The sequence below is a fragment of the Psammomys obesus genome, unplaced genomic scaffold (genome assembly GCF_907164565.1).
Source record: "Psammomys obesus unplaced genomic scaffold, mPsaObe1.curated_primary_1811, whole genome shotgun sequence".
Lineage (NCBI taxonomy): Eukaryota > Metazoa > Chordata > Mammalia > Rodentia > Muridae > Psammomys > Psammomys obesus.
In genome coordinates this window covers 6,248,990-6,262,355 of record NW_026585987.1, presented here as the reverse complement: position 1 = coordinate 6,262,355, position 13,366 = coordinate 6,248,990, and the positions used below count along the sequence as shown (strand labels likewise).

Here is a 13,366-nt window from a genome sequence, read left to right as displayed (position 1 = left end):
TTCCTTCCTTCCTTCCTTCCTTCCTTCCTTCCTTCCTTCCTTCCTTCCTTCCTCCCTTCCTCCCTTCTTTCTTTCTTTCCTTCCTTTCTTTCTTTCCTGTTTCCTCTCTCTCCCTCCCTCTGTTCTTTTTTCTTCCCTTCCTTCTTTCCTCCCACCCTTCCCTCTCTTTCTCTTCCTCTTTCCTTCCCTTCTTTTCTTCTTTCCTCTCCTTTTCCCTTCTTCTTCCTTCCCTCCCTCCCTCCCTCTCTTCCTCTCTCCCAAGATATCTTGGTTTCCTCTGTTGTCTTCCTCTTTTCCATTCACTTATATGGTCTACTTATCACATTTTACCTCTGATATCAACTCTGTGCTAGACTGCTAGACTCACCATACTTTCCTATCTCATTACATAAAAGTATACAGTAGCCCTAAAAGAAAAAAAAAAAGAGGAGATATAAAAAAAAGTGTCTGAAGAGAGTAATTTTAATAGTGATGAGACTGGACTCTAGAGACCTACAGGACGGCTGTGCTATTGACATGCTTTTGACTTTTAAACTTTCGGCTTCTCTTTTCATATTTGTAAAACTTACATGGACATAGTGTTCATATGTAGTTTTTGCAAAATTTATATGTGAATAAATGAGAATCGTACAACTGTGATTTGAAATAAATGCTCAGGTGTGATAATTATTATTCATAAAGTAGGTGGCACCAAAATTTAAAATCAAGATCTATTAGTCTGGATGAAATGTGCTTTATCATGGAGTATCATAAAAGGAGACAGGAAGCCGGTAAGGTGAATATCATTTCCTTATTGCCTGAAAGATCTTCTCTCTTATACAGACACATTTAAAAATGTTTTATGGCAGCAAGTGCAAGCTACCTGAAATGTTGATCACAGGAGTTCCAAGTCTCTACCGTCACGTTTGATAAAATGATAAAATGATAAAATGAATTTGAGCTCCCCAATGGGAAATAGACAAAAATTGAGTCAAGTAACACATTGATAAATCTGTTTGGTCACAAGAAACCACACACGTGAAGTTCGGGAGACATAGGAGGTGGTAAATGAGCAGCATATCAGATAGTTTGATTTTCAAGTTTTAAAATAATATCATCGCTGCAAAGAACATACCCAGGAGACAGACCTTGGCTTCTGGGTACTGTTCTCATTGACAATAAATTAGAGCACCCCTGCCTCCTCATGGATTATTATAGTGATGAAAAAGGAGGAGTACAATATAGGCCTGGGAAATACTGTCATATCAAAAAGTAATGATTTTCTTTTTCTTTTTTTTTTTTTTTTTTTTTTTTTTTTTGCTTAAAGAAAGCTTCTTAAAAGCTCATTCTGCCTCAGAACATCTCCTAAAATTGTCCATAACAGTCCCCACACTAGCAACTTTGGCGAACTTTAGAGATAAGCAAGTCCCTTGGGGGTCTGAAGTAAAAACATAATGATTCAAGGACATGCAAATTAGATGACCACCATCAGCCTTCTGACAGCAAAACTGTATCTGAAAAAAGTGGAGAGATGTATTTTAGGTATTTAAGGAAAATACAGATGAGTCAGGCGTTTCGAACTGACAAGCAAGTACAGAGGCACACACAATCGCCAACATACAAGAACTTGGAGGATATTAAGACTGTTCTCTTGATCCCTTCCTGAGGAATCATTTGGAATTAAAACTTCAAAGGCAAGTAAAAATGGCTAGAGACACGTGAGCACAGGACTGGCGGTGCGCCTGCAATGCTTAGAGTCAAGATAGCTGTGGCGGGTGTACCAGGTATGGCCGCCTCCTCCTCCCTTGTCAGTTAGAAACTGACAACCCAATAAGATCTTTAGTGGAGTATTTACCAAATAGTATTTTTAATGGAGATTTTATTTACCGCTTCTTTATCAAGAGCATCCTGAAAATCCTTAAGTCGCCTTTCTTCATACTGTTTTTCTCTGAAAATCCTATTTTGCCACAAAACTTCCTTTTCGTGCCGAACGTGCATGAGCTGCACGGCAATCCTGCGCTCCTGCTGGGACTGACGCATCAGCCGGTGTATCAGCTGCTCCTCGCGATAGGCTTCCTGTGGACAGCAGCAAGAGAACCAAGGCCTTGTCAGAGCCTAGTCCACACTATCCTCTACTGGGCAGACAATTCGCAAACGACATGTGAAAGGCACAACAGCCGTCTAAGTCCATTTCTGCCTTTTGGTTTAAATCTGAACACAATACAACATACACACACACACATTGCAATAAAAGTTATTTAATCATAGATATTTAATACTAGATCTTTTTAGAAACATGGTATTAAAATTCAAAATTGCTTCAAATAAGTTACTTCCTTTAAAATCTAATAAAAACAAATGATGCGAGTTTTCAAACTTTCTGAACAAGTAATGCAATTCTCAGTTTATAATGTTTTCAGAGGTTTGGAAATTAGGTCTACACATTTCAATGTAACTAGTCTTTGTCTGGCTGTGAGCTTTTTGCCAGTATTTCAGCTTTGCAGGGCCCCTTTCTGATTAAGTGGTAATGAGAGGCTTAGGGTAAATACAATTCCCCAGGCCATCAGGATTTCTTCGTCTGAATAGAGGTATCAAATAAAAAAAGGAGCATATGCAGTTCTCAGTGAGGATTTGGAAGAACAGTGGTGTTTCTAATTAAACACTCAACCATCCAATCATCTGTAGAAAAACTGTCTCAAAGGGTCTCTGCAGCTACAGGAGAAATAGGACACATTTTTGGGAAGCCAGATACAAACTAACACTGTAAGTTAAATGGTGAAATTGGACTTTAGGCCTGTTTTAAAATTTTAAATTGAAGCTCAACAGAAATTAAATAGGAATTTCTTCCTACTCATAAGATGCCTTAAAGTCATGAAAAACTTCGCACATCAGGTGTTCTGTCTAGTTACTAAATTCTAAAAAGAGATCATCGTTAATAATTATTTTCACCTTGTTATCTATTACTAGACAAAGAGAAGGATGTAAAAACAGCAACGAGTTCTTCCTTCATTTACTCACAGCATTACATTTTGACTTTATATGAGCAAGCAATGGTGGAATCTATTGTTCTAGGCCTTAAATACGGCATATGATGTGGTCCCTAACTTGAACTGGTAACCAGAACATTAGCCAAAACAAACAAAACAAAACAGACAAAATCCTAAACAACAAAGAAAAACATAAACAAAACCCACAAATCATCAAAATGTTCTTGAGGTCTGACTCTGGAAATTGTTGTTCACGTGAACCAATCTACTAGAAAATTAAAGGCTTTTACAGAGGGTACTCATCTTTCTGGCAGTATCTTACCAGGTTTTGGAGGTCAGCCAGCACCAGGCAGCCCCAAATACATTAACAGCCCAGTCAAGAGGAGCAGAAGAGTGAGCTGAGCCCATTCTCCATCCCCCCTGAATTATGGTCTGGTTTCAGTTAGACAAGCCACAGTCTCAACCATATTTTCTAAACATGAAATTGCTTCACTATTCTAAATGAATTCTGTATTGTTAGGCTCTGTTTACATAGACAATTTAGCTGTCAAAATGTCCTCCTCTGGCTGGTCACCCTTATAAGGAAGAACCTGGACTACCAAATCATACTTGGATTATCATTGAGATTGAATTGGGAAAAAGAGAGAGTACTGTGAGGTGATGGCTGCACCAGGCTATGTGTGTTTAGCTTCAGTTTGAAGACCTATAAAGACCTTGACATAAAAGCTAATTGGGAAGGGTTGTTCTAGTATAGTGGACTGTTTATTAAAATTTCAGTGAACTGTAGTTTCTCATGCAATGGTTTCGGCTAAGGAAAGTTAAAACCTAGAACATAGATGAAATATCCTGTATTTGGAGTGAATAGAAAAACAAATAGAGGATTCACTTTTATCTTAATCGTATTTAGCATATTTGAGAAAGATTTCGAAGAATATATAATCTAGAATAGTCTCGACGTGATTACAGGCTTTCCCACTTCTCCCACAAGGTGAAGCTAGTAGTTTACTTCAGTAACTATTAACCATTTTTCTAACTGACTGTTATGGAGGAATGGGCCACTGTACTATGTATGTATGTATGACCAAGTGCCTCAGGTTCTGTAGTTATTAGTGACAAATGAGGGTACTTTGAAAATTTGTAAGTAAGGATTTTGTTTTTCTGATGTGAGGATTTACCTGTGACATCTGACTCAGAGTGACAGACAACATGTATACAAACCATTCATTTGTGAAAATACAAGGGCATGGATCCTGAAGGTCTCAGTGATGTTAATGTAGAACTAACATCAAATATCTCACCTCCTGTGCTTCGTGGGCTATTAACTGGTCCATCAACAGCCTCCGTCGCCTCTTTTCCCTTTGCTCACGTGCATGAGCATTTTCTTCTAGGCGTTTCTGGATCTTTTTAATGTAGTCATCATCTGAATAAGTGTTGAGCAGTTCGGTAGTCGTCTGGTCTATTGTTTCCAAAGAAAACCTGGATGCACTAAAGGCAACAGATTCTTGTTAGACTTTAATACGTGTGATCACGTCTCTTCCTTGTAATGATGGAAGACTTCTGCAGAAAGCGGCTTTGCTGTTTTCATTCATTTATTAATACAAGCATTGCATACACACTGAAGCCTGTAGCTTACTGTCAATTCCATTTGCTCTACCTCACATTTTTCACTATCTCTCTAGGGTTTTTAGTATAGCTTTTTTTTTTCTTAAGTACATCTCCTCTTTTCTCAGTTCCTATACTCTCCAGTCTTACTAGATACTCTGGTTTTTGTCCTACATCTTTCCATTGGCCTCTTGCTTCTCCAGGTTTAAGTCAATAAAAAGTAGGCAAACTATAGCTAATCCAAATGTCAGAGAGGGCACCTCAATGACAATGATTATATCTATAGACTAGAGATAATTGATGTTAGCACACTGAGAATACAGTACCTCTATGGATGGTCCCGTTCATTATTAGTCTTTTCTCACCTACATTGGTGCAAGTCACTCTAAGTACTGTCAAAAGGGCATATGACTAGGGCAGTGGAAACCATTCGTTAGGAATTGAGCAGTTGAAAGTTGGCCTACCTGTCATGACTCAGTGTAGGTCTGACCTGGCATCAGCACAGGTCTTCACAAAAGGAAATGAACAACTTGGTTCATCTGAAATAAATTTTCAGTGAGTAAATGGTCCCTTATCATTAAATTTATAGTCTTTTAAAAGTTATCATTAAAATTGTGGATAGCAATTGACTCAAAAATTCTCATCTGCATGTGACTTTAAAAAGCCATTAGAATGCCACAGTACAGTTGCATAAGATATATGATAATGTTACTTTCCAAGGAATAATTAGTTTATAGTATAAATTGTTATTTTTATGTTATTATGAATACATTTAATTCAGAATATAACAGAATGTATTTAAAAAAAACAAAGGCATGTTACTGAAGTGTGTCATCACTAAATAGTCATCAATTTTCATAAATGCAGAATTACTTCCGCAAAAGTATGTTTAGTGTGAGATTCATACATATTTGTTACATAGATCTTGGCAGATTCTAGATCACAATTTGTATGTTTGTTGCTCTCAGCTAAATTTTGGACTCATATTACAAATATTCTTTTCTTGTTCTCTGTACAAAGTTGGTGTGTGCAAAATTTCAACAATATGCTAACAATGACTATCAAATGTGAATGTAAAAGACTAAGATTCTGAATATTTTGTCCTCAGGAGGTACAGTCATGGTTGTATTTTGTCACTTAGAGGAGGTAAGAATAAACTGTTACAATTCAATACACAGAAGGTCAAAAGCAGAGCAGGTTTTTGTTTTTGTTTAAGATTTGATACAATTAAAGCTCATCATAGTAACTCAGGGCTATAATTGGAAATCATGTGATGAAGGCAGGTGAATTTCGGTGGTAACAATGCCATCCTAGTTAACAGAGGAATTTTCATGCCATCCATGACTGCAAAGTAAGACCCCCATCTTTAAAAATAAATAAATCATTTGGGCCAGTTTCAAAGGTATTTTTAAAGGTTCGCACAGTCACATGTTTGTGGAAATTAGTGTGCTCATTCAGTAAGATGCCTTCTATCCTCTTACCTATATGTGCTGTTACAAAGACTCTGTCCCAGAGTAAGCTTAGGTTAAAAGCTTCCTAAATACTGTGTTTGTGCTGCCAAAAATGTAGTTCATGAATTCTCTGTTATTTACGAGTCAATCCACTCACCCTTCCATTCACCCATCTATTCTCCCATCAGTACTAGCTATCAAAGGCTCCAACGCAATGTAATGATAAGGAGATGGAAATGTTGCATGGCCCAGCTCAGGCATTATACAATTAAAAAGACAGTGAAATATTATGTTGTATTCCATAAATACATAGTTTAATCACATTGAATGATATAAAATGCTGGCTATGTTGATTAGATTGATCAATATCTATATATCAAATTATCATACCATATGAATTTATAAAATTAAAATGATTAAAACAGTAAATTTTTATAAACAAAAATTTATATGGTAGTTTAATTGAAGGTATATGCATTTTATTACATGTGGGTATCTTGAAGACAGTGGTTATGTTTTATTGATATCTGATTGTTTACCAAATACTCATGGAGATTAGTAGTTTTTTTGTAGGAATTATCAGTATAAAAATTTTGTCAAACACATACTTTGGGAATTACTTGGTAAATCTGTTGCACCAAATACCATAATATAGTATCCAATAAACCTGAGCTAAGTCAGCAGGTGGGGATAGAACTTATTATTTGTCTAAGAAAACAAGCCAACAACCTTTGCAATGGAGAGTGTGTGTGTAGTGTAGGGGGAAAAGAAAGCGGAGTGCCACGTTACAAGCTCTAAGACTTTCATTTTTCCACTGAAGGAAAAATATGGGCTTTGAGATGACGTTACTTATCTCTGAAAGACTTTTCAGATCTGAGCAGTAAAAAAGGCAGCAGCTGAAACTGTTCCTCAAGTCCGTGCTGTTTGTCCACACAACACAGACACACAAACATTCATTTCCATGCATAACCACAATAAAGTAAAGGGGCTATCAATTTGAGAGTGGGGAGACATGGGAGGGATTAGAGGCAGGATACTTGGGAGGGGTGGAGGGAGGTCAAGGAAAAGGGGAAAGTGGTATAATTCAAGGATAATGTAAAAATATTCAAAAATGTTAACGCTTTTTGCAAAATGCTAGCACAAGTTCTAAATGATTCCAGAACATCTTCAGGTAAAAATTCAAAATGAATTGAAAAGTAGTTAGTGATAAAAAGGCTTTAAAAGCCTATTGTCCCTTAGCTTCGGTTTCTTTCTCAGGTTGCTTTAGACCAGCGCTTCCCAATAATTTTCTTTTTATGGCTATCAGAAAAGATATGTGTGCCGCACATTGCAGGAGAACTGCAGAGAGTCTCCAGCTGCCTCTCCTACAGTGCCACGCTGTGAAGGTGGATTCTTTATTCTATGCACACTTCCAAGTTCCCTTAGAAACGTCTGCTGGGATTAAATTGAACCTTCTGGAAAAGACACACAGACACACACATACACAGAGACAGAGAAATAAGTTGAGAGAATGCCTAGACAAAGGACCTCCCATGCTTGTGGAGGAGCAGAATCACTATTATGAAGGTGGTAACATTACATCAAAAGCAATGTGTAAATATTAGATGTTCCCCACAAAAATTCCAATGGCGTTCTTCATAGAACTAGGAAAAGACTATAAATCTTGTGAAGACACCAGATACCCAGAACAATCTGAGCAAAAGGAGAAATTCTGAAAGTAGTTCAGTACTTGATCTCAAATTACAGTCAGAGATATGGTAATGGATCCACCATGAGAAGGCACAAAACACAGACATGTAGACCAGAGGGATGGAATACAGTATCCAGAAAAAAAGTATACTTGCAGCTACAGATAATTGGGTTTTGGCCTAGGTGCTAAACTTACAGCGGAGGAAAAATGGCCTCTTCTGCAAATCCTGCTAGCTAACCTAAATATGTGAATATGTAAACATGTAAAGGCTAGTATTTGTTCCCTTTCTATTACCTAACATAAAAGTCAATTAAGGACCCGGGGTAAGATGATCAATTCTCACTTAGAAAGACAAATGGACTTAGGAGAAAACAAGTAACAGGACAGGAGCCTACCACAGAGGGCCCCTGAAAGACTCTACCTAGCAGTGTATCAAAGCAGATACTAAGACTCATAACCAAACCTTCGGCAGAGTGCAGGGGATCATATGAAAGAAGGGGGAGTTAGTATGATGTGGAAAGGATAGGAGCTCCAGAAGGACCAAATATATCTGGGCACAGGGGTCTTTCTGAATCTGACACTTCACCAAGGACCATGTATAGATATAACCTAGAACCTCTGCTCAGATGAAGCCCATGGTAGCTCAGTAACCAACTAGTTTCCCATAGTAAGGGGAACAGGGACTATCTCTGACAGGAACTCAATGGCAGGCTCTTTGACCTCCCCACTACCCAACAGAGGAGCAGTCCTGCTAGGCCACAGAGGAGGACTTTGCAGCCAGTCCTGAAGATACCTGATAAAACAGGGCCAAATGAAAGGGGAGGAGGTCCTCCCCCATCAGTGGACTTGGAAAGGGGCAGGAAGGAGATGAGGGAGGGAGGGTTTGGGAAGGAATGAGGGAGTGGGATACAGTTGGGATACAGAGTTAATAAAATGTAACTAATAATAAAAAATAAAAAAATAGATTGAAAAAAACCACAATGGATCAAAGACTATAATGTTAAGACTTAAAAGTTTGAAATTACAGGAGCATAGGTATAGGTAAGAACTCATTGTGAAGGACTCAATAGCCCAGGAAAGAGTGGCAATAATGGATAAATAAGCTTGAAATGAAATTCAAATTCAAAAGCTTGAAATGAAATTGAAAAGTTTCCACATGGCAAGAGAGACAATAAACAATGAAGAGACAATGCCAGAATTGCAGATCTTCCTTGTCACCTATGTACCCTGGGTTATTGTGCTTTTAGGAGATAGAAGTCATGCTGGTAAAGGGTATGGGGATCAAAATAGGGTACCAGGAATTTGTACAGAGGGTAGGAAAAAGAAACATAGGTATATTTTCCATTTTTCTTCATTTTCTTTCCATATCTGATCATTTTAGTTTCTTTCCTGACTTCACCTCACATTGACCTACATACACACTTCCCTCAGAAATATCAGACTGAAACTTTAGTTGTTAACATGTATATTTTCCACTTAATATAGAATTCTTTCACGTTCTGTAAATATAGAGAGCTTGAATATTTTCTATTTTTAAAGGTAGAAAGTCCTACACTGCTCATATAGAAGTAGCCTCTAATGGGTTATTTTTAAGGACTTATAATAAGAAATATCACCTTACACCCATCAGAATGGCCAAAATGAAAAACTCAAGGGACAACACATGCTGGAGAGGTTGTGGAGAAAGGGGAACCCTCCTCCACTGCTGGTGGGAATGTAAACTGGTTCAACCACTCTGGAAATCTATCTGGCGCTTTCTAAGACAATTAGGAATAGTGCTTCCTCAAGACCCAGCTATACCACTGCTAGGTATATACCCAAAGTTTGCTCAAGTACACAAAAGAGATATTTGCTCAACCATGTTTATAGCAGCTTTATTTGTAATAGCCAGAACCTGGAAACAACCCAGATGTCCATCAACGGAGGAATGGGTACAGAAATTGTGGTATTTTTACACAATGGAATACCACTCAGCAATCAAAAAGGAGGAAATCATGAAATTTGCAGGCAAATGGTGGGACCTAGAAAAGATCATCCTGAGTGAAATATCCCAGAAGGAGAAAGACAAACACAGTATATACTCACTTATATAGACCTATAAGATATGATAAACATAATGAAATCTATACACGTAAAAAAGATAATCAAGAGAGCGGACATGGGGTAAGATTATCTATCCTCATTTTGAAAGACAGATGGGATGCACACTAAACATTGACAGGAGTCTACTGAGCGCATTTGAAAAACTCTAACTAGCAGTGTTTTCAAAGCAAAGACTCATGACCAAACCTTTGGCAGAGTACAGGGAATCATAAGAAAGAAGGGGAGTTAGTCTGATGAGGAAAGGATAGGAGCTCCACAAGGACCAAACATATCTGGGCACAGGGTCTTTTCTGAGACTGACATGCAACCAAGGACCATGTATGAATGTAACCTAGAACCTCTGCTCAGATGTAGCCTGTGGTAACTCAGTAACCAATTGGTTTCCCATAGTGAGGGGAACAAGGACTATTTCTAACAGGAACTCAATGACTGGCTCTTTGGCCTCTCCACCCCCCAAGGGAGGAGCAGTCCTGTTAGGCCACAGAGGAGAGCTTTGCAGCCAGTCCTGATGATACCTGATAAAACAGGATCTGATGAATGGGGAGGAGGTTCCCCTTATCAGTGGACTTGGCAAGGGGCACGGTGGAGATGAGGGAGGGAGGGACTGGGAGGGAATGAGGGATCGGGACACGGCTGGGATACAGAGTTAATAAAATGTAACTGATAAGAAAAAAATAAAATTAAATTAAAAAAAAGAAATAAAGGGATATGGCATATGTTTATGTTTAGGAAACTGGAGCTATTAAATTTACAAAACTAAACCCACAATACTGCATAATATTTGGTGAAAAATGTCATTCAATAAGACTTTAATGCTATACTCTATGATAAACCCAGAGGGCATGATATGAAAGAAACCAAACTAGAGTCCAATTAAGGCTTTTCAAGGGCACTTTTAAATTAGTGTAACAATTTTAGTAAATGTTTAAAAATGTTTGTGAACTTAAAAAATAAACATAGCACAGAAAAAATAAACTGACTGTATATTCCCTGATACCCACATTCCCATTCTAGATCAAAGTTAATGAGTAAATAATCTGAATTTTAAGTCATTTTATCTTTTCTTCTTTCATGTACTCCTTTAAAAAAACCTTCTTCAAAGTGAAAGATCCTCCAGTAACTGCAACATAAACTTTTGTAACTAGTCAAAGGTTATTCATAGCACTGGCTACAATTATGAGATATAAAAGATTATATCCTACCTTTCTTTAACTTGAAGATCCCTTTTTATTAGTGCTTCAAATTTCTTAATCTCATGGGCCACATCCTTTAAAGAAAATTCACCATCAGTTCGCTGCCTTTAAAAGTCATCAAGAAACTTCACTCACATTCAATCGGTTTAAAAGGGTGAAACATAGTACTAATTTAAGATAATTAAGTGACAAGACAAACTGGAATATTTTTATAATTTTTATTTGTTCTCTTAGATGAGGCTAACCTAAAGCAATATAGAAACTGTGTAACCTAAATCACTTAGTTCATGATTCTCTCTTTTTAAAATTGTGCACGTGCGTGTGTGTGTGTATGTGTGTGTGTGTGTGTGTGTGTGTGTAGTTGTGCCTTTGGAGGTGGGAAGACAACCTTCAATTTCAGTCCTTACTTCAATCTTGTTTTAGACAAGGATTCTTTGTAGAGGCATTTTGATACAGCAATATGGCTGCTCTGGCAAGGGATCACATCCAAAGATGATTGTTGGTCTTTGTGATCTGGCTAGAATGCAGACATATTCTGGATTACAGTATGATATGGCTGGAATATAAACATGCCCTTAATGTACACCTTTAATCCCAAACAAGAAAGGTAAGGCTAGTTTATAAATGGAGGCAGCCATGTTTGAAAGGGACATCTAATTGAGGGGGAGTCAAAGTGATAAGTCAGAGAAAGGTTTGGCAGCACGAGCCAGAGATAAAGATAAACCCAACTCTCAAGAGAACAGGGCAGAAAAGAGAGGCTACTTAAGAGCAGTGCCTGGAGACGCAGTTATTTGTTTTTGTTCTTGTTTTTTTTCTGAGAGTTTCTTACTGGGACAGTTTTACAGAAACAGGTTTCAGAGAGAACAAGCTAGGCACAGGTGATGACAAAACAAGTCAGAGAATAAGAAGGAGCCAGAAGATTAAAACACATTGCCAGAATTAATTTGAGGCCAGGCAGAGCAATTCAGTCAGAAGCCAAGAGAAGCCAGTTTGAATCAGTGAGCTTAGGAAAAGTTTAGGCCAGAACATTTGAGTTGAAACAACCACCAAGAGTTCAGAAAGAGCTAGAAACATCTGGGAGTGGCTCTCATCTCATTTCCTCACCTGAGGAAATAAAAACAATATTTACTTCTCTTGTACAGCACTGAGAATTCTGCTGTCTCTATTTCAATCTCACAACAGAAGTAGTGGGATTACAGACATAAGCTACCATGTATATGCAGGTAGTTTAACCACTGAGCCATCTCCCTGGGTTTGTTGTTGTTGTTTTGGTTTTGTTTTGTTTTGTCAAGACAGGGTTTCTATGTGTAATAGGCCTAGATATCCTGGACTTGCTTTGTAGACTAGGCCAGCCTCGAACTCACAGAGATCCACCTGCCTCTGCCTCCCAAATGCTGTGATTAAAGGCATATGCCTGGATGCATCAAAGGTTGTTAATAAAGTTGAAATTTATCAGAGTCCAGGCACATATTTTTAAATATAAATATTTTTCAAGTGTTTGTGGTGGGTGTTTTAAACATTCCCATGAAACCTCACTTACTCTAAAAGCTTTTCTCTAAATAATTTCAGCTCATTGATTATTTACTACAAGTCTTTATTAATAAACCTTCATAAACTTAGGGAAAATTAGTTGCTAATTGCAAAAATGGAGCCAGAAAAAATATGTGAATAATATTGTTTAAAATCCAAAAATAAGGTATTTCATTAGAATTTTAAAAACAATACATAGATCAACATAAAATAGTAGGTTAAGGTATGAAAAAGCTGTACTACAAGAAAATATATCAACGTCTATATTTCAGTTTTCTTAATATTTACAAAGTGAAGAAGTTAATACTGTACTAAGAGAAACGTGCAACTCACTAAAAAGTGAAGTGTCAGTTCATATCTTGATCTATGACCTACTTAATGGTAAATATTGTTATCTTACTTAGGTCAACAAAAAATATAAGCAATCAGGAATTATCATCAAAACATAATATTACTTTCTCATGACATAATTAGATGTTATCCTATTGGAATGTTGACACTTGGTGTGGTCTGGTAAAATATCTGTAGTGCAGGCGATTTAATTTAAAATGTTTAAACAGCAACAAGTCAATTAACATTTCTGGGATTCATAACAAACCACCTTGCATGGTAAACAGAAATGATGTGTTCTTAGCTGCACCCACACTTACCTAATTTAGTGGACTCCCTATAAACACAGGAGTCCAAGAAGAGACCCAAATATTTGGGAGTTTTCCTATTCCTAGCCTGAAGTTACACTCTACTACTGAACAAACAACAGTAAAAAAAATGATATGCACAATCTGGAGGAATTTTGGATAAGAATGGTGCTTTGAAAAGAAAATAAAAAAA

At 37.4% G+C, this 13,366-nt stretch overlaps 1 protein-coding gene across 1 annotated transcript in view; it reads right to left on the bottom strand.

The window, feature by feature from the left end:
* The window catches only part of Spef2 (sperm flagellar 2), a 209,068-nt gene that overhangs the window by 172,176 nt on the left and 23,526 nt on the right, over nt 1-13,366 (bottom strand). The window contains exons 6-8 of the mRNA XM_055601065.1: nt 11,015-11,079; nt 4,265-4,451; nt 1,867-2,055 (exon numbers count right to left, since the gene is read on the bottom strand). Of these exons, the coding sequence (XP_055457040.1) occupies nt 1,867-2,055; nt 4,265-4,451; nt 11,015-11,079 (441 nt within the window). The remainder of the gene's footprint in view (nt 1-1,866; nt 2,056-4,264; nt 4,452-11,014; nt 11,080-13,366) is intronic.